At 36.4% G+C, this 22,166-nt stretch overlaps 1 protein-coding gene, 1 long non-coding RNA gene and 1 other non-coding gene across 4 annotated transcripts in view; 1 reads left to right on the forward strand and 2 right to left on the reverse strand.

Annotated features, from left to right (window-relative positions):
* The window catches only part of LOC140623828 (uncharacterized), a 45,288-nt gene extending 37,910 nt beyond the window's left edge, over positions 1-7,378 (forward strand). The window contains exons 7-8 of the long non-coding RNA XR_012023351.1: positions 5,608-5,712; positions 6,492-7,378. This is a non-coding gene — a long non-coding RNA (uncharacterized lncRNA). The remainder of the gene's footprint in view (positions 1-5,607; positions 5,713-6,491) is intronic.
* UNC5C (unc-5 netrin receptor C) overlaps positions 1-22,166 on the reverse strand; it is a 351,352-nt gene that overhangs the window by 149,236 nt on the left and 179,950 nt on the right. For both annotated transcript variants that reach the window (XM_072810537.1, XM_072810536.1), the window contains exon 2: positions 2,178-2,399. In XM_072810537.1, the coding sequence (XP_072666638.1) occupies positions 2,178-2,399 (222 nt within the window). The remainder of the gene's footprint in view (positions 1-2,177; positions 2,400-22,166) is intronic.
* On the reverse strand, positions 13,247-13,391 carry LOC140624050 (U4 spliceosomal RNA). The gene has a single exon (XR_012023588.1). It is a non-coding gene; the product is annotated as a U4 spliceosomal RNA (small nuclear RNA).

Genomic DNA, 22,166 nt, shown 5'->3' on the forward strand with positions numbered 1-22,166 from the left:
CCGCTCCCTCTGCTTTTGCTCTCTCTCTGCCAAATAAGTAAATAAAATCTTAAAAAAATAAAAATTCACTTTTTTCAGATATACAAAATCACATTATTGGTCAAAAATGATCATTTTCCACTTTTTAAAACAATTTTTATATTTTTTCAGTTATTCGTCTTGCCTAATTGCACAGGCTAGTATGTTAAGAACATAACAGTTAGTATTGATATCTGAGGGCATCTCTATCTTTTTTCTAACTTGAAAGGTAATACATTTGTCTGGATGCTGGTTTTCTTTGAAAGTTTTGGATGAACATGAAAGACAGCAAAAAGGTATATTACATTCCACTCCATCCATGAACCTGAGGAGCTCTGTACAAGTGTTGAAGCTCCCAATTCCATCCTTAGCTCTTATCTGTCCCACCCTGAATCTGAATAAAAACATGCCAGATATTTCCATTTATGGCTGCTTTTACAAGGTATTTTTAATAACTGATATATGCAATATTAATTTTATGTGGAAATAAAAAATATAGTATTTTAAGAAGGGAGATTTCTTACTAAAATATATATATTCACACACGCATACATATATATATGACCAACATAGCATGAAGCTGGCAGAGGAGCTCAATGTCAGAGCAGTTTTGGTTTTACTTCTCATCCTTCTGTATAGACATTTTCATTAATTTATAAAGACAAGCTTAAATATGTTTGTGACTTTCATCTTAGCTTTTGAGATGCTTTCTTTTTTCCTCTTACCATTAAAACTTGTGTGTTTGAAATCTTTACAAGTAAATGAGCTGAAACAAATAATACTAATTCACTTGAGGTTAGGTAGACATCTGGTGGAGTTATTTTCTGAGTAATTAGAACGAGAGGTGAGACAATTCCCCAAAGTAAGCTATTGTACAGTTGGGTACCTAGTTATTTCTACAGCCATCAGATTGCATGCAGTGAGCATACTGATTCACAAATTGACAAACAATTATGTAGAGCTGCCACCTGATTTTCTAAGACCATTTGTGTTATATCAGTATATGCTTCACATGCTTTCCTAAAAGATGCCTTTTCTCTGTCTTCTCACAGTCTGTTCCATTTCTTTATGTCCCATCACCTCAATATGAGGTTTTTATTAGTGCTTTGTGTTGTTAGAGATAGGGACCACAGATCTCCCTCAAGAGCTGGTCCCTGCTTGTTCTTGGTTAATCTGACATTTGGATATAAATACAAATTATGATTTAGATTTTGGAAACATGTATCTATCTTGGTAGGTAGAGATATTTATGAAAGAAAATAAAGATATTTAAATGATTCCTATTTAGCTTGGAAATGTTGATTGGTGAAATCTGAATATTCAAATTATATGTCTTAATACTATGAGATCATAGATCTAGAATGGATCTGAAAATTCAAATTGTTCTTCTCCCTACTAGAGAGCATAAGCACTTAAACCACTATAAAATGATACACATCTTTCTAGTTTATAACTCTAGGAGATTCCACAACTATCTTAAGTCACCCATCATAAAGTAAAAAGATGCTCTTAAGAAAGTTTACTTTTTAGCTGATCTAATAAACTCTACTTTATCTTCTCTCTGCCTTTAGTATTTAAATGTTAGGGATAATTTTTACAGAGCAATAAAGTCAGGAGTTTTCACCAGGCCAGGAATAATGATAATCTAATCAAGACCCTCCCAGATGGTGGCTATACTCACCCCTTCACCTCTTCCTGGATCCCACACTCTCACTATTTTCAATCACTCTCAGTTTAACTTTAAGTAAGAGTTAGATAATTAGGATATATTTTTAGATATAAGTTAAAGTCACAGGATACTTTGAATTTGCAACATTTACAAATAGTTTAAAAATATGTTCCAGGATATTTAGGCCTGACACCAGAAGTGACACTTGAGTGAAATTCATCTTTTACTACAGCACTTGCCATTCACTCAGTCTATTCATTTTTTTTCTTTTATCTTTTTAAGTATGAACTATGTCCATCAGGAACCAAGTCAAGATTTATTCATCCCATTTTACTTTGCACTGCATGGAATGAGATCACTAAATCTTACCCAAACTGAACCAAAACTTTTGCCGAAGGATAATAAATACTTTTATTCTCACAATTGAAAGAACTGTGTGACAACATGCCAAAGTAGTAAGTGAATCTTAAAAATGCAGTGGAAAACTCACCAGAGGTTTCATCTACTCTCTCGTCTACTATGTGATCCTTCTGATGAACCCATTCACTATTACACTTGAAGTAGATCTGGGTGGCAGGACTGGCTTTACAATACAGGTTCACAGGCTTATTCTTCACGATGTAAGCTTCTTCAGGCTCAATAAGAAAATGTGGTAGAGGTTCAGGTGGATCAGATGGAAAGGTTTCTGGGAGTTCATGAAAAAAGTCGTCGTCTGGCAAAACAAAAAGAAAGAGGAAAACATTCACATCATTGTAGCCACTTGTCATTTACTTGCTATTCATTTAAAAATAATGACTCATGGGTGGCCTGGGTGGGTAGCGCCGCCTTCAGTCCAGGGTGTGATCCTAGAGACCCGGGATCGAGTCCCGTGTCGGGCTTCCTGCATGGAGCCTGCTTCTCTCTCTGCCTGTGTCTCTGCCTCTGCCTCTCTCTTTCTGTGTGTCTCTCATGATAAATAAATAAAATCTTTAAAAATAATGAATAAATAAATAAAATCTTTAAAAACAGTGACTCATAAATAATCTAATTAAGGATTTGTGTGGCCACTATGCACTGGCAGTACATTAGGTCTATGGACTGATTGCTCAATTAATATTTTGGTTGTTATTCTCATTTTTACACATGGCAAAACTCAACATCAGAGAAGATGAATATGTTGCCCTGAGCATGCATATAGTAAATAGCAGAACTGGAATCAAAACCCAGGTTTGTCTCACTCAAAAACTGTGATCTTCCCAATATAGTACTATACCTCCCACTACACAGTTTTCCTCTTGAGAGCTGACAAAAGCAAAAACAATTTCATTAGAAACATCTGTTTGAAAAATATAAGGCTCATAGGTAAACATTAAGTTCTTTGCAAGAAGCTGAGAAGGAACATGAGGAACAAGAAATTAATGATCTTTAGGTACAGATTCAATTCTATCTTTATTTTCAAAAGATGCCATTGCATGACATATTCATTCCATCAAAATTAATATTTACTGAGCTCAGAATTATTTTCAGCACTGCAAATATAGATAATAATATTATCAGTCAATAGTAGATTGATAGTAGAGCCTCGAGTCTACCAATGATGTTTGGTCTTGTTTGGAAACTACACCTCAAATACCAAGTGTATGATATGACTAGTCAAACCTATTCTCATTAGAATATTACTGAGCATTATCATGAAGAACAATAGTCAATAATCTTGTTTTTTATAGCACTGAAAATCATCAAATATATTGCTTCCACTCTCCTGTTTCAAAACCACTGAATAAACAAAACTCCAAAACCACTTGAGATATTTGTACACTTTGTGGTATGTTTTTCATAATGTGGGTTCTGTATGATTCCAAATAGAAACAGAAAATTTAAAAAGTGCACAGAAAATCCTACTATCATATTTCACAAAAGTCAAGGTAAAAAGGCTTTCCAATACACTGAAATTAAGTGAGACCAGATAATTTTCTTCCGTGACAGATAGTGGAGAGCAAAACTATTATTCATTCTGTAAGTTGATTAAGTACCCCAGCCTAATATGTTATGTTAAAGGGGTGAGGTCACAATTAAAAGTTTTTACAAGTTCTTTAAAAGTATACACATTCAGTAGCAAATGCATGATACAGTATGGGTAAAGACTGGTTGGGCATATATTACCTTAAAACTCATTTCATCACTCATTTAGTTGCCCTGTTTGGGGATATGGCCATTAGTAAAATGGACATTGGTCTGCTAAGAAACCTGGCCTGGCACTTTTTCCATCTAGCTCATAGGATAGTTGTGGAAGAGGACCCAAGTTTGATTTCTGCCAATATGTTCTGCAGGACAAATTCGCTTGCTTGCATCACAGACACAGCTAGCTAGCTTTCAAAGCTCTCCACAATTATAAATTTCTGACACTGGGATGTAAATGATGCTTCCTGCAGCTGGCTTTATCACTTCCTTAATTTGCTTGCTTCTGGCAGGGCATCATTTCTGCTTTTTCCATTGTTGAACATCAAGGATCCAAACTGTCAGCTAACTAAAGAATAACCTTGTTTCCATCAACTTCGGCCTCTTTAATCAATATGCAGGAACACTCAAAACAGAAAGGCAAAGGAACGGGGAAGTAAGGTATCGACAGATCCATCAACATAAAGTTGAGGTCTTGAAGGCCTTATTCACTTTTTGTTATTTTTTCCTCCAATGCACTTATTGTTATATGTGATAATAGATATCAGACTCAAATTCAGTAAAATGTTAGTTGTTTTTTGTTACTATTACTCAAGGAGGCAGAGGGTTGATTCAATTTTTTAAAATACTGCTGTATATTTATGCATATAGAAAGGTGTATGTATTTTGTAACAATGTATTTATTTAAGTTTGTAAGATATCAAAAGCTTTCCTTTCAGTCATCATTTCAGAAAGTGAGATTTTTTTTTAGAAGGAATTATGATTGTAAAATATCACATTCCTGTATACTACTTTACCTGTAGCCAAATACTTATGTATTCACATCCTACAGAAAGACAGGCACTAAAAATTGATTACTCTTCCTTGCCAAAAGCATGTACTCCTTCCTTCTGATTATTTTACTGTAAACTACTGGGGAGACTAATGGAAGTTGGGAAAGTCACACATATGTTTTCAACTCAAAAAGGGTTCCGTTAAGTGCTGCAAAAAATAGTAATAATTTAATAATGTATTTAAAAGAAGTAGGGCAGCCCTGGTGGCTCAGCGGTTTAGCGCTGCCTTTAGCCCAAGGTGTGATCCTGGAGACCCGGGATGGAGTCCCACATCGGGCTCCCTGCATGGAGCCTGCTTCTCCCTCTGCTGTGTCTCTGCCTCTCTCTCTTTCTCTCTCTCTCTCTCTCTCTCTGTATCTCTCATGACTAAATAAATAAAATCTTTTAAAAAAGAGATGTATGGACAAACTAATTTTGTATTTAATTGTGAGTTTTTACTTTACTATCAGTGAAAAGAAATAATTCTGTCTTGGTTTGAAGTTTCATAAAATTTTTGATTTTTCAAGGTGTTTGTTAAATAACACTTACTATGCAACTTATTAAGGAATGGTTTCCATCATTTGAAACATTTTCATCATGTGGTAAATCCAGTGTTTCTTTTACATATTATTCCAGTTTTTGCATAAACTCCATCTTTTAAGTTTGATCTGGGGAGATGCCTTAACCAATGACAACATATTAGTTTCCTACTATTTCTTATAATACACATACAGTGTTTAAGTCTATGCCTAGATAAAATAACATTAGGCAATATGGCACATTACTTCTAATACTCAATTCAGGGGATGGGAATGATAAAGATAATTTTCAAGACCCTGAGACAGTAAGATAAGTATAATGGGGTAATTTGACAAAATGGGAATGGAATGTTTATCAGTGGGATAATGATTATCCTAGCTCTGCTTGGAAATTCTTCTTCATTTCCAACAGGTGGCCTGGATACCATGCCCAACCATGTCAAATGGCCTAAACAATATCCCCCACCATGCGGTCAAGTATGCTAAGACAATATTTTCTTTGCTCTAGACAGCAATGGTAAGTATCAGCATTAATTTCAGAAATTGTCTTTTCATGGAATTTCATCTTAATTTTTTTTCTAGAGTATGTTTTGAAAATCAAGCAAGTCGTTTCTCTTCAATCAAAATTATAAAGGAAAACTTATGAGTATTTAAATATCCAACATGGTTACAGCCATATGTATTTAACAGGGGAAATTATTATCTCCAAATATCATGTATTTAACAAGGAAAAAATGATCATCTGCAAATGAGCATCTACAAATACCTCTTCATGAATGCTTAGCTCCTCTGCACTATGTATACATTTGCCTTGCACACATATGGAGGGATCTACTTTTCAGTTTTAGTAACAAGTTTTATGCAACTATTACCAATTGTTAAATATTTCTGGCTTTTGAAAAACAATGCTAGAATGAAAGCTGTTTTGAAGGCAGGAATTATTGTAATTTTCATTTTTATTTTACATTAAGTCTGCCACAGTGCCAGGCACATTGTAGGAAGGTCAATAACAATCTTATAAAAGCATGAATATTACACAAATGGCAACTGTGATCATTCAGAAAGTGTTCACAAGATATTTTAGAGTTCATAGTACCTCATATGAATTTACAAATACCAGAGGTTGTAACAGTAGTAAGGTCTACAAACTTGACAGGATACAAAATTTGTGTGGCCTAATGCAGAGTGAAAATTTGGGGATTCTCATTGTATTAAGAATTCTGAAACAGTGACAGATGAACATTTTATTTTTATTTTTATTTATTTTATTTTATTTTTTATTTTTATTTTTTTCAGATGAACTTTAAATGAAGAGTCCTGTGTGACAGCACAGGTCACGTATCCACAAAATTGATCCTGTCTAAAATGTCAGTTAACCAAACATTCTACTTCACGGAAAAATCTGAGAATTAAAATTATGTAGTGGATGTTTGTTTTAGAACTTACTTGCTATTCCCCAGCTTCTTATGGTGATTAGATGTCTTCCAAATGAATCATGGCTTTCCAGAGAAAAACTCAGTCTTCAAATAGGTCTCTAAGGAAGTGTGTTTGCAATGGTGTGCAAGGGACAGTGTGCAATTTTATTTGTTCACGGCTTTCCCTTTGGATGTACTCCAGTGCCCATTCATGTGTCTAATCGAAAACAAGTAAAATCCCCACCACACTGAAACTAAATCTTTCAGGGCACTAGAAGACTCTTTAATACATGGATAATACAGTTTGAGATTTTGAAGTTCAATACATGGAGATAACAAGGTTTGAGATTCTACCTTGAGTTGATAGACTATTTACTGAGATCATCTGCTAGCGTAGAATTCATTTTACTATCCAAATAAACCGGCTTTCTGACACTATTAAGGACATGCTACAAAACTTGAAGCTATAAAAGAACAATTCGTTTTTTTTCAGCAGGGAGATCAGTGAGTGCATCCTATTACTACTTTATCTCTTAATATAAATAACCAGAGATCCCTGAAATCTTCAGAGAGATAATGGGAACTCAATTTGTGAACAGCAACTTCAGACAATGAACTTATTTCTGGCAACATACCATTTATCCCAAATTATTATATGTTGTATAAAGGCAAACCCCAGATGCCGATATGGATGCACTATGCTAGCTGGGTCATATGACTTGATTAATAAAATCGCTAAACAAGTGTCCTGCATGGAGTTCATTTAAATTAACAAAGTAAATTTTCCAAAGTTGGTTTTATTCTGTACATTGAATTCACTATTAACTTAAAAGTATAATTGCCTTTTCAATTTAGATGTAACATTATTATTCATTTCACCTTTCTGTAACACCTGACTTAATTTTCTACTTTCTATCATTACCCAATATTGATATTGCCATTTTTATCTTATTATGAGATAAATCTCAATATTTCCTTTTCTGTTAAATAGCCTTTGCTTTTCCATTTATATACAAGAAGAGAAAGCTTTGTAACATGTATTATTTTTATAGACTTTCATTCCACCTAAATCTTGACAGGAAAATATTATGCTATGAACATCAATCTAGGAGGCTTAGGTTGCTGGTTTTATTGCTATGTATCAAGCCTTAATTTTCATCAACTTAATACATAAGTTTCTATATTTCTGAATCATAAGACTTAAACTATTATTGCTTATATCATAAAATATAGGACTATTATCTCTTTGTCTGAGACCTGAAGCGTATTCTTCTGAAATGGAATTTACTTCCAAATGATTCAAGAGCAATTTAAAATGAATGACTGCAAAGCTAATTTTATCTGCATTTGGCTGCCCATCCATCAGAGAGATAATTCATGATATATTACAACAAAAGGCAGCTGAAATTAACTATTTGAATGAGACTCTAGCTTATTTTTAACATTTTGATTAAAATATCCTTTGGAAGACAAAGACTATGGTCTATATTTCAAGCAACATATTAATGGATTCATCATTTAAATTTAAGTAGCTGAATACATAATGCCTTAAATGTATTACACAATTTGGAGGTACTGCATGATTCCAACTCCAAAACAAAAAAAAACTTTTTTTTTCTTCTTTTAAAGAAATACTTTAAAAATCATGCTAGACATGATTAATGGTGACATGGAGTCAACATGCTATTTGGAGATGCACTTACTTGTGAAAGAGAGGCACCTTCTCTGCCCCAGTTTAAGCCTTTATGATCCCTGAATTTTACTAATATAAAGTCTTCCTAAATGTTTTACTACCTACAGTCTTTACCTCTGCTACATGGTCTATACCATGCTCTTAGAAAATGTTTTCAGGGGATCCCTGGATGGCTCGGCGGTTTGGCGCCTGCCTTTGGCCCAAGGCGTGATCCTGGAGTCCCGGGATCCAGTCCCACATCGGGCTCCCGGCATGGAGCCTGCTTCTCCCTCTGCCTGTGTCTCTGCCTCTCTCTCTCTCTCTGTGTCTATCATAAATAAATAAATAAATATTTAAAAAAAACAAAATGTTTTCAAAAATACACTTACTCCCTTTCTCAATTAATTTAATAAAAACAATGTAAAGCATGATGGTAAGTTATTTTTGCTCATCAGATTAGCTAAAATATATTGTATGGTTGATGAGGAGTAGGGGAAATGTGCCTCTGCATATATTGGCTATAGTATAAACTGGCACCATGGTAGAGAAAAATGGACAATATAAAAAAAATTAAATCTCTGCACACCTCCAAATAGTTTATCCCATTTCTTGGAATGTATCTTACAGACATAATGGCATTTATAGGTGTGTGTGTATGTGTGTGTGTATATACGTGTATGTGTATGTATATGCATATATATGGATATGTGTATGGATATGTATCTATATACATTATGATGAATATATCCATATACATTATGGATATACATTATATATGTATATATAATAGACATATGTACATATATACATAGGTACACAAATATTTTACTGCAGCACTGTTTATTAAAAAATAAATGAAAAATTTCAACAGAAGTCAGCTGGAATTAACTATTTGAATGAGAACAACTAAAAATCAACTGAGGGATGGTTAGGTAATTATGATATGTCCCACTCTTTTGCCAATACAAATAAGGAGCAGATTTGTATGTATTAAATTAGAAGGGCAATCATTAGTCATCTAAGCAAATAAAGAAGTTTTTGACCAATCTGCATAGAATGATGCCACTTTTTAGAAAGAAAGAAAGAAGAGAAGAGAGAGAGAGAGAAGAGAGAGAAGGAGAGAAGAGAGAGAGAGAGAGGAGAGGAGAGGAGAGGAGAGGAGAGAGAGGAGAGGAGAAGAGGAGAAGAGGAGAAGAGAGAAGAGAAGGGAAGGGAAGGAAAGGGAAGGGAAGGGAAGGGAAGGGAAGGAAGGAAGGAAGAGAAGAGAAGAGAAGAGAAGAGAAGAGAAGAGAAGAAGAAGAGAAGAAGAGAGAGAAGAGAGAAGAAGAGAAGAGAAGAGAAGGTGGGTGGGAGGGAGGGAGGAAGAAAGAAAGAAAGAATATGCAACACCTAGATGAGTATTTGAATAACCCGGTAACGGCCTTGCCAAGGCGGCAAATCAAACTAGCCATCACACTTCCCACAACATTGCCACCCTGTTTTGTAACTCTTACTCAATTTTCAGTTATCAGACATCCTTTCTTCTGAAGGCCTCCGCACCTCCAAATCCTGGACTTCAGTCCCTTATATCATCTCCCACTGCTCTCTACTCTCCTTGTTTATTATTTCTTCCCCACTAAAAGGCAAGTTCAGAGCTTTAGGAACAGTGCTTATCTTGATTCATTTCTGCATAACCAATACCTAGTCCAGTGCCTGGCATGGACTTCAAGGTTTTCTTTTCTTTTTTCCTTTCCATTTGAATTATTGTTCCTAATTAAGTTCCTATATGATAAGATAGAAGTATATAGGAATTAGTCTAGCAACAGAAATAATGAGAAGAAATCCTTACTCAAAATATAATAGAAATATATATACCTAGAAGGTGGTCCCATCCCCACATTAAAAAATTATACGGATCCCATCCTCACATTAAAAAATTATATATATCTTCTATGCAAGTATTAATGTCATATATCATGACATGTAACAACAGCCTTTGACTAAATATATTCTCTCACTAAGTAAGCAAAGTTGAATCTAAAACATTTGTGTGTGGAAAATATGATGCATCTAATTACTGTGTCTCCTCAACCTCCCGGCCTCATTTGACACTTGACTTCATTGTACTACTCACTCCTTTTTGAAACTTTCTCCTCTCTTGGGAACTGTGCATTAGCAATAGACTGCTTCTTATCCTGTATCTTTGACCTTTCTCTATGTTTTGTGCTGTTTGAGTACAGTCAGTCTTACCGAGGTTCTCTCCTTTAGTTTCTCCCTTGGGCATCCCATCCACAACTTTGGCTTTAATTATCGGATCATGTCACACACACCATCTTCCACTCCATCCCTTGCTTCTTAAAATCTGTGATGCCTTTGCATTGACCAAGAATGAAATCAGATTCCTTACCAAGGCCAATGAGGACCCAACTGATCTGACTGCTGCTGGCCTTTATGTCTCATTTCCTACCCTCATGTCCTTTTCACCACTCTGAAGACAGACAGTATTTGTATCTTTGAACACATCAAAATCAGTCCTACCCTAGGGCATTTGTAGAAGCTCTTCATTCCTCTAGAAAATATCTCTCTTCTTCTTGCCATTTAGGCTTCAGCTCAACACGTCTCCTGCACAAGGAGATTCCTGGTTACCCAATCTCAATCTCTTGATGTGTTTCTTCAAGAACACATCATTCTATTTGATTTCTCTTTATCATCTATCACTCTCAAATCAGCTTGTTTGCTAAGTTAGTTGCCTCTTTTCTTTTTCCCTCCCACAAAACTCAAAGCTTTATGGGATTGGAATACTTTATTTTGTTCAACACTATCCTTAGCATCAACATCAGATGAATATCTTCCTTCTAAAACTAGCTTCTCTTTCTGACTAAACTCCTTTTTTCTGATTGTAATATTGTTCTCACAGTCAGATGCTTGGAGTACTGCCTCCCTGTCAGGTCCAATTCATCTACGTGTACAAAGAATATCAACTCCATATTGTCTCTCTCACCATCAAACTCTATTCTCCTTTTCATTGCCACTGCTTAAAGTGAAGTCCATACCACTTGTAAATGGATTATTACAAGAGTTACACTACTGACTTGCTTTGCTGCAGACTTGCTCCTGACTTTCTTTCTCAATTCCAGCTATCCCATATCTAAATGGAAGGCGGAATCATAACAACTTCTGCTGGAAACTTTGTGTTCAACAGAACAAGGCCAAAAATTTACTCAGTTTTCAGTTCATTTACCACCATTCCACCAAAGCTAAAGTTGATGATTCTATATTCCACACTAAGGTAGCTTTGTAAATGTTTTCCCACATGCATATGTTGCTGTGCACATGATGTCTTATTTCATATTGACTCTTCACTGCCTATCTCAATGCCATTGAAAATCTACTTCTAATCCTCCCAGAGATAACTGTTTCTTATTGTTCAATTGTCAAAATCCTTTAATGCAATTTGAGAGTCCCAGTCATTTTTATATTCCTTACTGTTGTCCAGCTGCATCATATATCTAGTAGCTTCTAAAATTTTTCCTCAATTGAAGTGAACACATCTAAAATTGATTATTTGCTACAAGAACTATGAAAAATATGAATTACTTCTCCATAGTAAAGTATTATGATAATTCAAATTATCTTGAATATATGTCTATATATTTACACTTATCAAAAAAATCTATATTTTTTTAACTTCGATGGGAATTTTCTTTTTTTTAAAGATTTTTCTTATTTATTTATTAATAGAGACACACACAGAGAGAGAGAGCAGAGACACAGTCAGAGGGAGAAGTGGGCTCTATACAGGGAGCCCAAGGCAGGACTCCATCATCCCAGGTCTCCAGGATCACGCCCCGGACCACAGGTGGCGCTAAACCGCTGCGCCACTGGGGCTGCCCCTTAATGGAAATTTTCAAGTATGTGAAAAATGACAGAATGAAAAAACTAAACATCCATAACCCAGCTTCCAGGAATTTCAAAATCCACATGTAAAGGAAACTGAACATATCTGAGTGCTAGGAAGAAACAGCAAAGGAGACAAATGTCACCAGATTAAGAAAAATAAATAAATTAAAAATGTTGGAAACTATGAAAATAAAATCTATGGCAATATGCATACAATGTTCAGCCATAAAATTAAGACTTAAAAATAATATTGATCTGTAATGAGAACACACAATTTAGTTTTTAGAATGTAACCATTAAAAAACTATAATCTCAGATTCCACATGCTATTAGAAACTCTTAGTGTCTTTGGAATGAAGAAATTATCCCTTAAATCTAGTGAAATAATTATTAATACACCCGAAATATATAGTACTCCATATATCCATAATGGATTTCATGAATATAGGAAACTTTAAAGTTATAAAATCTTGATCTTTCCTAGGATTCCCCCAAGCTACACAAATAAGAGTTGTCTGACTTTTTCCTTTTTCTCATTTCCAACATAAAAACAATCAACAATCCTACTAGTTTTATGGCCTACAAGTTTCTTGAATCTGCTTCTTTTTCTCTGATTCCACTGCCATCATCATTTCTTGCCAGAACACTTTCAAAGCCTCATAGTCGGTATCTTTTGCTTCTTGACTAAAGCAGGATCTAAGCCACTTCTCTGCTTAAAATCCCAAACCTCATTTCCTATAAGATAAATGCAAACTCATCAATATGATATAAAAGCTCCTCCATGATCTAACGTGTGCCTACCGTCCCACCTTCCTTTCTTACCACTCCATTCCTTGACCTCTCTACATTCCAGCAATACATACCATCTACTGTCCTCTGGACACAACATGCAGTTTCTACACTTTCTCTTCACTGACCCTCCTCTCCTTTTTTACCGCCACCTCTTCAGCTTCTAAGCTCCAGCTCAGGCATCATTTCTTCCAGGAAGTTTTCTCTGCCATTCCTGCCTCTGCCAGCCTAGAGCCTATTTCTCCCCTAGTCCTACATTCATATTTGTTAGGGCCTTACAAATACTTCTAACACTGCATTTTATAATAGTTTTATAGCGAACTAACTGGCTCATATTCATCTTTGAATAGTTGGTGCTTATTATAGGGAAAAGTTTTCAATTAGCAATAATCACGCCTCAGATAAACCACATTGGTTACAATACCACCACTGTGCAAATCCTGGTACTTGTTATAATTTTTGGAACTGAATATATACTTTCTGAATAAATGGATGCAGGGCTTTCTGTGTCCAGGTGAGAACACAGACTTCGTGTTCTCATAACTATGAATTGGGTAATTGCTATGAAAATAGACTTTGGGATCCCACAGACTTGGATTTGAGTCTCAGCACCACTTTTTACTATGTGTATGACTTTTGAGATTTCACCTAATCTCAGTTTCCATGTCTATAAAATGGGTAGGCAAAACAATGTGGTGATAGTGTGTGGGGTACATGAAATAAGGCAATAGGAATGGTTCAGCAGGGAGCTGACCACAGATAGATCTTCACATATGATAACTATTTGTATTGTTTTTTGTTATATTGCTGTTGTGGATATTGAGCTACTCTCATTTTCCTAAATACACTTGAACACTTCTAATCTTCCAGAAGTATCCTTTCTGGCCTGTGCTGTTCCTATTCTTCTTTCCAAGTTCATTGTAAGTTTTAACCCCTCCATGAAGTTGTTCAAGACTCATTCAGCATGGGTTTGTTGCTTTCTCTCTGTATTAACATTGCACAATATGACTTGCTATTTCATTGCATTTCACTTGACCTTTTCTGCACTCCACTACACAGAGAGTCTACTTATTTTTATTTTTATTTTATTTTATTTTTTTAAATTTTTATTTATTTATGATAGTCACACACACAGAGAGAGAGGAGAGAGAGAGAGAGAGAGAGAGAGAGGCAGAGACATAGGCAGAGGGAGAAGCAGGCTCCATGCACCGGGAACCCGATGTGGGACTCGGTCTCGGGTCTCCAAGATCACGCCCTGGGCCAAAGGCAGGCGCTAAACTGCTGCGCCACCCAGGGATCCCCAGAGAGTCTATTTAAATACAGTTTCGTGGGCAGCCTGAGTGGCTCAGCGGTTTAGCACTGCCTTCAGCCCAGGGCATGATCCTGGAGTCCTGGGATCAAGTCCCACATCGGGCTCCCTGCATGGAGCCTGCTTCTCCCTCTGCCTGTGTCTCTGCCTCTCTTTCTCTCTCTGTGTGTCTCTCATGAATAAATAAAAGTAAAAAATAAATAAAATAAAATAATAAATACAGTGACGTGTAATCAATTCATGAATCTGTAGCACCCAGCCATATTTGGTACATAGCAGGACCAAAAAATGGCATTTGTTGAGTAAACTGATGAAAAGATACATAAATCCCTAATACTGTAAGTTTCTAGATTTTTTTTCAAATGCAGAAGTGAATACTCTTCATTTTCCTACTTTGTGAAAAATAAAACTTTAGTTGTTGTATTACCGTCCTCTTAAGAGTCCTCGTTCTTGGGCAGTCCCGGTGGCACAGCGGTTTAGCGCTGCCTACAGCCCAGGGTGTGATCCTGGGGACCCGGGATCAAATCCCACATCGGGCTCCCTGCATGGAGTCTGCTTCTCCCTCCGCCTGCCTCTGCTTTTCTCTCTCTCTCTCTCTCTCTTTCTATCATGAATAAATAAATAAAATCTTAAAAAAATAAAAATTTTGGCAAAATTTATAAACAAAATTCAGACTGTACTTTCTCATTAATAATATCCCATTATGCCAACACCATGCACCTTATCACTTCTCAAAATAGGTTTGCTTTCAGGGACTGATTTAGAGGAGTCAGCAAGAGGTGGTAAAAGGAACACGGCTGTGAGTTGGGACCTCGGTGCTGGTCCTGGTCACTTTCCCAATGATCCACTGCTTTTTAAAGTGTAGCTAGGTAGACAGGGTGATAAGTAAGTCTGTGTGAACAAAAATCCATGGTGTGAGTACACCATACACATAAAGAGCAGAGATTTGAAAATGTGAGAGCTCTCTAGAAGTCCTCTAGTCAAGAAGTCTATGCTTCCATCATGACTGTGCTTGGGACTGTGGGAGAGGGGCCAGGAATTTGATGGTGGGGAGAAATACTCAGAGAATTGTTTTATTTCTTTGTGCTCTGTCTCCCTGCCAGGATGGCTGTATGAGAACTGGGGGGTGGGGACACCATGGGTGAGTACTGATTATGGCTGTAGAGAAGTCATTTGTTGCATAGTTAAATATCTACATAGAATTTTGGTTCAACTGTCTCATTTTATAGAAGAGGAAGCTGAGGCCCAGACAGTCTGAGTGACTTGTCTGATATTTCATGACTATTATGTGGCAGGAGTAGACATCCCACACCAATCTCAAGATTTCATGGCTCTGGTATGTATTTTCTGATTATGTAAGTTCTGTAGCACCATTTCAATACTCCCTTCTAATTCACCTGATAATTTATTTTATCTTCTTATTTTTGAGCTACCCCATAGACTATTGCCTTTTTGATGTTATTATTTATAAAAATTGCACATTTTAAATTTTATTTGTTCTAGTTGCTAAAATTCTATAATAAAGAAACAGAAATGGAAATTCACTCCTCAAGCTTCCTCCCACTCCCCAATTCTACCAACTGTGTTTTGTTCTGGACCTTTCTCTATGTGGTTATTTATGTATGTGCAAATATGTGTGGATACAGATATAGGAATAAAATATAAAAGGAAATATGTATGCATATATTTTGTGCTGACTACCGCTTTTCATAGTAAATTCTCTGGCTCACTTGATCCATCACTTGCCAAAGTTGGTGTTATCATATGCCTACTATGTTCCAATCACTGTCCTACAATGTTTAGGATAAGCTAACATCCAATGTTAAAAATAGAAACATTAACAACTAACAACCCCTGCACATTTATGGTTTTAATAATGTTTGCATGACACCAAAATTTCTGCACATGTTTAAAACAGGAACAAACAAGCATCACAATCTTTATTAATATCATTGTTATCTTTAGTTCTGGTTATTGAATTCTGGATCCATGTGTGGGTCTTTTTAAAAATTATATGTGACATAAATTCACATGAGATATAAATTCACATTTCATGACTTTGCCAGCAAATGATTAATTCACTTATTGTGCGAGGGTACTGTTTATGAACCAATATCCCCACTTTTTATCGCTTTTGATGGAGCAAATGGCATTCTTCCAAAATTTACTGTTTTGAAAGAGCATATACCCAGTATACTATAGAAGACAGGGTAAGAATCACCTCCAGCAAGGTACAGGGTTGGTTAATGTTTCACATTTTCACCTCCCCTGCCACTGGAAATCACAATACTTGACACTGGGTTACAAAATTATTAAACTTTAAAGTAGCAACACTTCCTTCTCCATGTGAGACCTCACTTCTCCTTGACACTTTACTCCTAAAATCCCCTTAGGCTCCTGGCCTTTTCTCTCTGCCTCTAACCCCCGTAACTAATTAAATCTGGACAAGTCTTCGGTGAAAATAGTTTTCCTTCAAAGTTATTCATTCAAAGTTCCCCTTAAGGCATTCTTTGTCACTTTAGCCTAGCCTGCCATCTTTACATGCAGTTGAAAGAGGTAAGCTATTTTTATAAAATAAAAACTCTTTCACGACCTAGGTCTACCTTGATGTTTCAGATAAAGACTACGACTACATCTTGAAATATGACAAATGCTTCAACACTGTTAGAAGTTTACAAGTAAACAACAAATTCCAAAGACTCTGGTCTCATTTAAAGACAGCTAAACTAAAAAAAAAAAAAAAAAAAAAAAAAAAGAAAAGTACTATTATATTTGGAAGTACTTTTGTTGGGGTCTATAAATGAATTCTTTGACAAAAATGGAAAAGGATTAACCAACTAGTGTAGCTGAACTTATTCCCAATAAGTTTGTTTTTCGAATTATGTCAGTCCTCAGAGTTAAGCAGCACTATTAATAATGTTACGTATTTAGAAGAAAACAAAAACGAAGATCAAAGGAAATAAGGAGATAAAACTGGAAATACAGCACTACTAAGGTATTTTCTCTGCTAAGATCAAATTAAAACTTGTCACGTTGCCAATTTAAACCTTCTTCTACATTTTAAAATTAACAGGAAATATTACTTTTTATTTTATTTAAAAATGTAAAGATCAGCCACATACCATCTGCTGTTGATCCAGGGTACTCAAACTCTAGGGCAAAAGATTGAATGAGATTTAATGATGGGCTCCACCATTACTTGCTCAAAGCCAGAGACTCAGTCTAAGAAGATGTGAAGGAGGTTTTATTTATGAAACTATTTTAAAAATTATTTAATGATATCATATTGCCATCTCATTTTTTATCTACCCTATGGATGCAACTTTTATAATAAAGTTCTTATGCTTTTCTTTCTTAAAATTTTTTTGTTCATGAGAGACACACAGAGAGAGGCAGAGACATAAGCAGAGGGAGAAGCAGGCTCCCTGCAAGGAACCCGATGTAGAACATGATCCCAGGACCCCAGGATGACAACCTGAGCCAAAGGCAGATCCTCAAGCACTGAGCCACCCAGGTGCCCCTCCTTATATTTTTCATGGACCAAAACTTGGGTTTTGAAAGTTTGAGTGTGTTTCCCAAGACCATCCATCTAATAAATGGAAAAGCTGGGAAAGGAATCTAGGTACTACTGGTTTGGTAACACTGTGCTTTTTAAGTGATGCTGCCTTGAATAATGTGAAAGCTTTGATTTACCAAATCACTGTCCATGATTCTCTTATGGTACTGTTAGTGACAACATCAAGACAACTACAAAAATAACAAATACTTCTAAAGCACTTACAAAGGCCAGGTACCCCACTAAGTACTTTAGATTTATTCCTTCCTATAGGTCTCACAGCACCATTGGTAATGCTGTTATCTCCATCACTGTGAAGATGGAAAAGCAAAAGTCAACTAGCTTGTCCAAAGTTCACACAGCCCCCAAGTAGCAGTAATTTCCTTTGACTAACATTCAAAACAGACTTAGAGAATCATCTGATGAAGAAGGATGAAGAATCATCTGATGAAGAAGCTCTGTGAAGCTTCTCAAGGAGAACCAACATCAATTTAGTACTTAAAGGTCAAAATGGGAACTATATAAATGCTACCTTTTAATATAATTGTACACACGCTGCATCTTTTAAGAGATTAAATGATATGTTCTTATTGCTTTTTTATTTGGTTTACTTTCTAATTTATTCAACCCACATATTCATAATAACTGGTTTAAATCACCTGGAAAAGCTACTGTCCAAGTTAAAGGAAACAGACTTAGCAGATCATTGTCCACCATATGGAGAGGAATAATAAAACACAATAGGCATAAAATATGTGTGAGCAATTTGGAAATTGCTAACTGCAACACCGAATGAGATATTAGCACTGTTAAAATTATTGTCAAATAAGTAATAACAAATTAAGACAATGTGTAAAAAGATGTAAGGAAAAAACTGAAAGATAACTAGTGCGACTCCACTGCAAAATGTAATAACTTCTAGCTTTTATTCTTGAGCCAGAAATAACTTCAGTTGCATTTTGTCCCCCTATAAAGTGCTTCTACAGAGTATCTATAATATAAATAATGACTAAGAATGAATGTAAACTGAGGCCAAGGAGGGTTATTTGTGGAAAGGTAGGACAGAGCTGAGGGGCACTGAGGAGATACAGCTCTGTCTTCTCTTGTTACAGGAGATGGATTTCTTTGAACCATATCCATTTTCTTTTCTCCAAGGCCTCTGTTTTATCAAACCTCCAAAAAAGAAATAAGAGTTGACAATCTTTACAAATATAAAGGAGGCAAACGATTTGTGGAAAGGAAGAATAACAAGGTTTCCTCGTGTTAAGGAGGTGTTTTATCAGAAATGCACTCATGCCTGGAAAATCTCAGTCTTTGAGCACATGTGGTTATTTTCAGGAAGGCATATTCTCTCTGTCTTCCACTTCAGTAAACTGGGGAGTGAAAAACCATTCTGAGAATGCAGCCAGTTCATTGACATTAGCAGCATATCGTTTTCCCAAACTTTGAGCGAGCAATGGATTGATTTCAGGGTTCACAGTGGGGCAGGGCAAGACAGCACGGCTCACATAGCTTTTGGAAACAATATAAATTCATAGAGCTATTTCAAGGTTTCATGAAGATGTGATAAACTACTGGATTGGGTTACAGGTTTCCTCCTGCAGGGACTATTTTATCCACTCCTCTTAGATAAGTCAGGCTGATTTGTTGTTTTCATGCTCTGTTTTTCTTTAAATCTACTTAAATAAGCACGTTGATTTCAAGGCAGACCCGTAACTCCCTCTTCCTCTGTACGGGTTCAACTCAAGTTCTTGTGAAATCATTATCCTTTTCCAACCTTCCGGACTGAATGCTACAAAAAGTGAATCAAAAAGTACATAAACCTAAACTGACATAAATGTGGTCATCAACAATACATTGTTTTGTGCAAATGTGGATGCAGAATCATACAGTATTTATGAAAATGTCTCCAAGGTAACGTGGGCTGTGGTCAGATCTCCTGCCTGCGATTCTCTAGAACACACGCACGTCCTTCAGGCCAAAGTGCCTAAACCAGAACCACACCAGATCACAGAAAATAAAATCCTCTAAATAGTCAGGAGAACAGAGAAACGAGGAAGCTATCTGAACTTGGTTGTTTCTCTTGAAATCACTGCCCATACTTAAGGAAAACCTTCCACTCATAAGATCTGTCAGGAAAATTAAGTCGCCTTTTCCATAAATTGGGAAATCAAGTTGAATTTCAAGGAAAAAAAGACTCATGCTTCCAGGATTTTGTATTCTCAGAGTATGATGCTATGGATCTGAAAAGAAGTTCTGACTACTGATTACCTATTAACCTGATACGTTACAGGAAGGACTGCATAAGTGATCGTATGCACTATCCTGGATTCAGTACCAGCAGACCCACATCATCAAGACAATATCATCTCTGAGCCTTAGTTTCATCACCTGTTAAATGGAAGATACTGTCGTGGAAACACGTTTTTCTTTGCTCATCATTCATTTCCTCTTGTCTTGTGACAGAAACATCTCCTACACTCTCAGGCCATATGGTTCCCATTCACTTCCCCTCCAACCCATCAAAGATTCCAATCCTGAGACCACTATTACTGGTCCCAGGTAAGCACATGGCCAAGTATCATGGAAGTGGAATCTGGGATTTTGCTGTACAGAAAGGAGATGATCACTGAAAGGACCATCTGCCAGTATGGCACTGCTAGTGGCCATCTTGAAGTGGGAAGGAAAAAGCAAACCTGAGTGAAGCCACACAGAGGAAGGCAGCACGCGAGAGACGTAGCAGGTATGTCCTGAGATCATCTTTCGGGACAGTGGATCTGGACTGAAGTTAGATGGATCTGACTCTGGGATGTCTGTTATGTGAACACTAAATTCAGTTTTTTCTTTCAACATTAAGCCATGTTTGATTTGGTCTTCTTTCACTTCGCTCCAGAAGATTCTTAACTATTACAGTGTGAAGACTGAGCTGACCTACCAATAAGAATAATACTTGTAAAAAGTTCTTAGGTTAAAAAAAAAAAAAAAGTTCCTATGTATTTAAACACAAAAGCTAAAATTCTTTACAAAATATATTTACGAAGTATATTTTACAAAATATATTTTCACTTTTATTTGACTAAATGAAGAAGCTTAAAACAAGTTTCCCAGGCCATGGGCCCTCTGCCACAATTTGACAACATGAAAAACTAGAAAATACAACTAGTTCTGGAGGAGTTCATCGGCAAGTAGAGAGACACAAACAGGTATTAAGTGATAGCAGACTACTGTGAAAACAGGTAAAAACCTGTGGACTATGTATAAAATGCAGAGCTATGTCACACAACTCTAGAGAGCGCCACTCACATCACACAGCTTATATAAATGTCATCCTCTGTAGTAATACACAGAAACCCTAGCTCAACTGTACCTCCGTCAGCTGGCACACTGGGGCCAGCCCAACACTTGCACCAACAACCATTTTCAATATTCATAATAGTCCTTGGCTGTTGCATTTTTAAATGAACTGATGATTGGCCACTATATTTGAGTTTTTAAAGAGAGTTTGTGATAGACAGCTGGCACCGCAGGTTTACCATTACACAAACCAGATGCAAATCTCACTGGTCTTCCTTGGCTATGCTATCATTTGTTAGCGATCAGCTGGCAGGGGCACCACTACATCAAGCATCTGTAAACATAAAATGTTGCATCTCAGAACTACAAAGGTCTCTGGGCAGTGGGAGATTCATTGAACATCAGATTAATTATTTGGCAAAACCAGTGGAGCTTTTATGACTCAAAGGTCGTTTACAACAACATACTTTCACGCTGTTGCCTCAGCGATAATACTTCATTTTAAGTGGAAAAATCAAACTATAAGTAAATTAGTATCCAAATTAATACAACAGCTGCATGTTTTGATAGTGATTAATATGCACTGAATAAAAGAGGTTTTGCTTTTCTTGTTCTCTGTTACAAAAAAGAGAAAAAAAAATAGTCTTTTGATATAATGCCCCCTCTGAAGCAGTGCCAAAGTAGTTCATTGTTTAGTTAAAATACCACCAACAACAACAACCACCACCATAAATCTGAGAGACCTTCAGGGAGATGCTGCTTTTCTTTTCTGGGGGAAATAACAGTGACAGCTTCCCTGGCCACTCTAAGTAAGCTTGCCTGATGCCTCAGTCCTGGAGTCCTCTCCTTCACAGGACAAGACAGCCTCACCCCCTGGGTATGGGCTGATTGCTTTACTTTATTTAGCTATTGAAGCTCATTCTTCTGACCAAACTCTTTCAGTAAGGGCTGTGATGCCAAGTCCATACACATGCACATCCGTATATATCAACATATTAAGACCTGCCTCTAACTTGGCTGCATGTTCAAAATGACCCATCTCGGGGAATCCCTGGGT

This window comes from Canis lupus, chromosome 33 (genome assembly GCF_048164855.1).
Source record: "Canis lupus baileyi chromosome 33, mCanLup2.hap1, whole genome shotgun sequence".
Taxonomy (NCBI): Eukaryota; Metazoa; Chordata; class Mammalia; order Carnivora; family Canidae; genus Canis; species Canis lupus.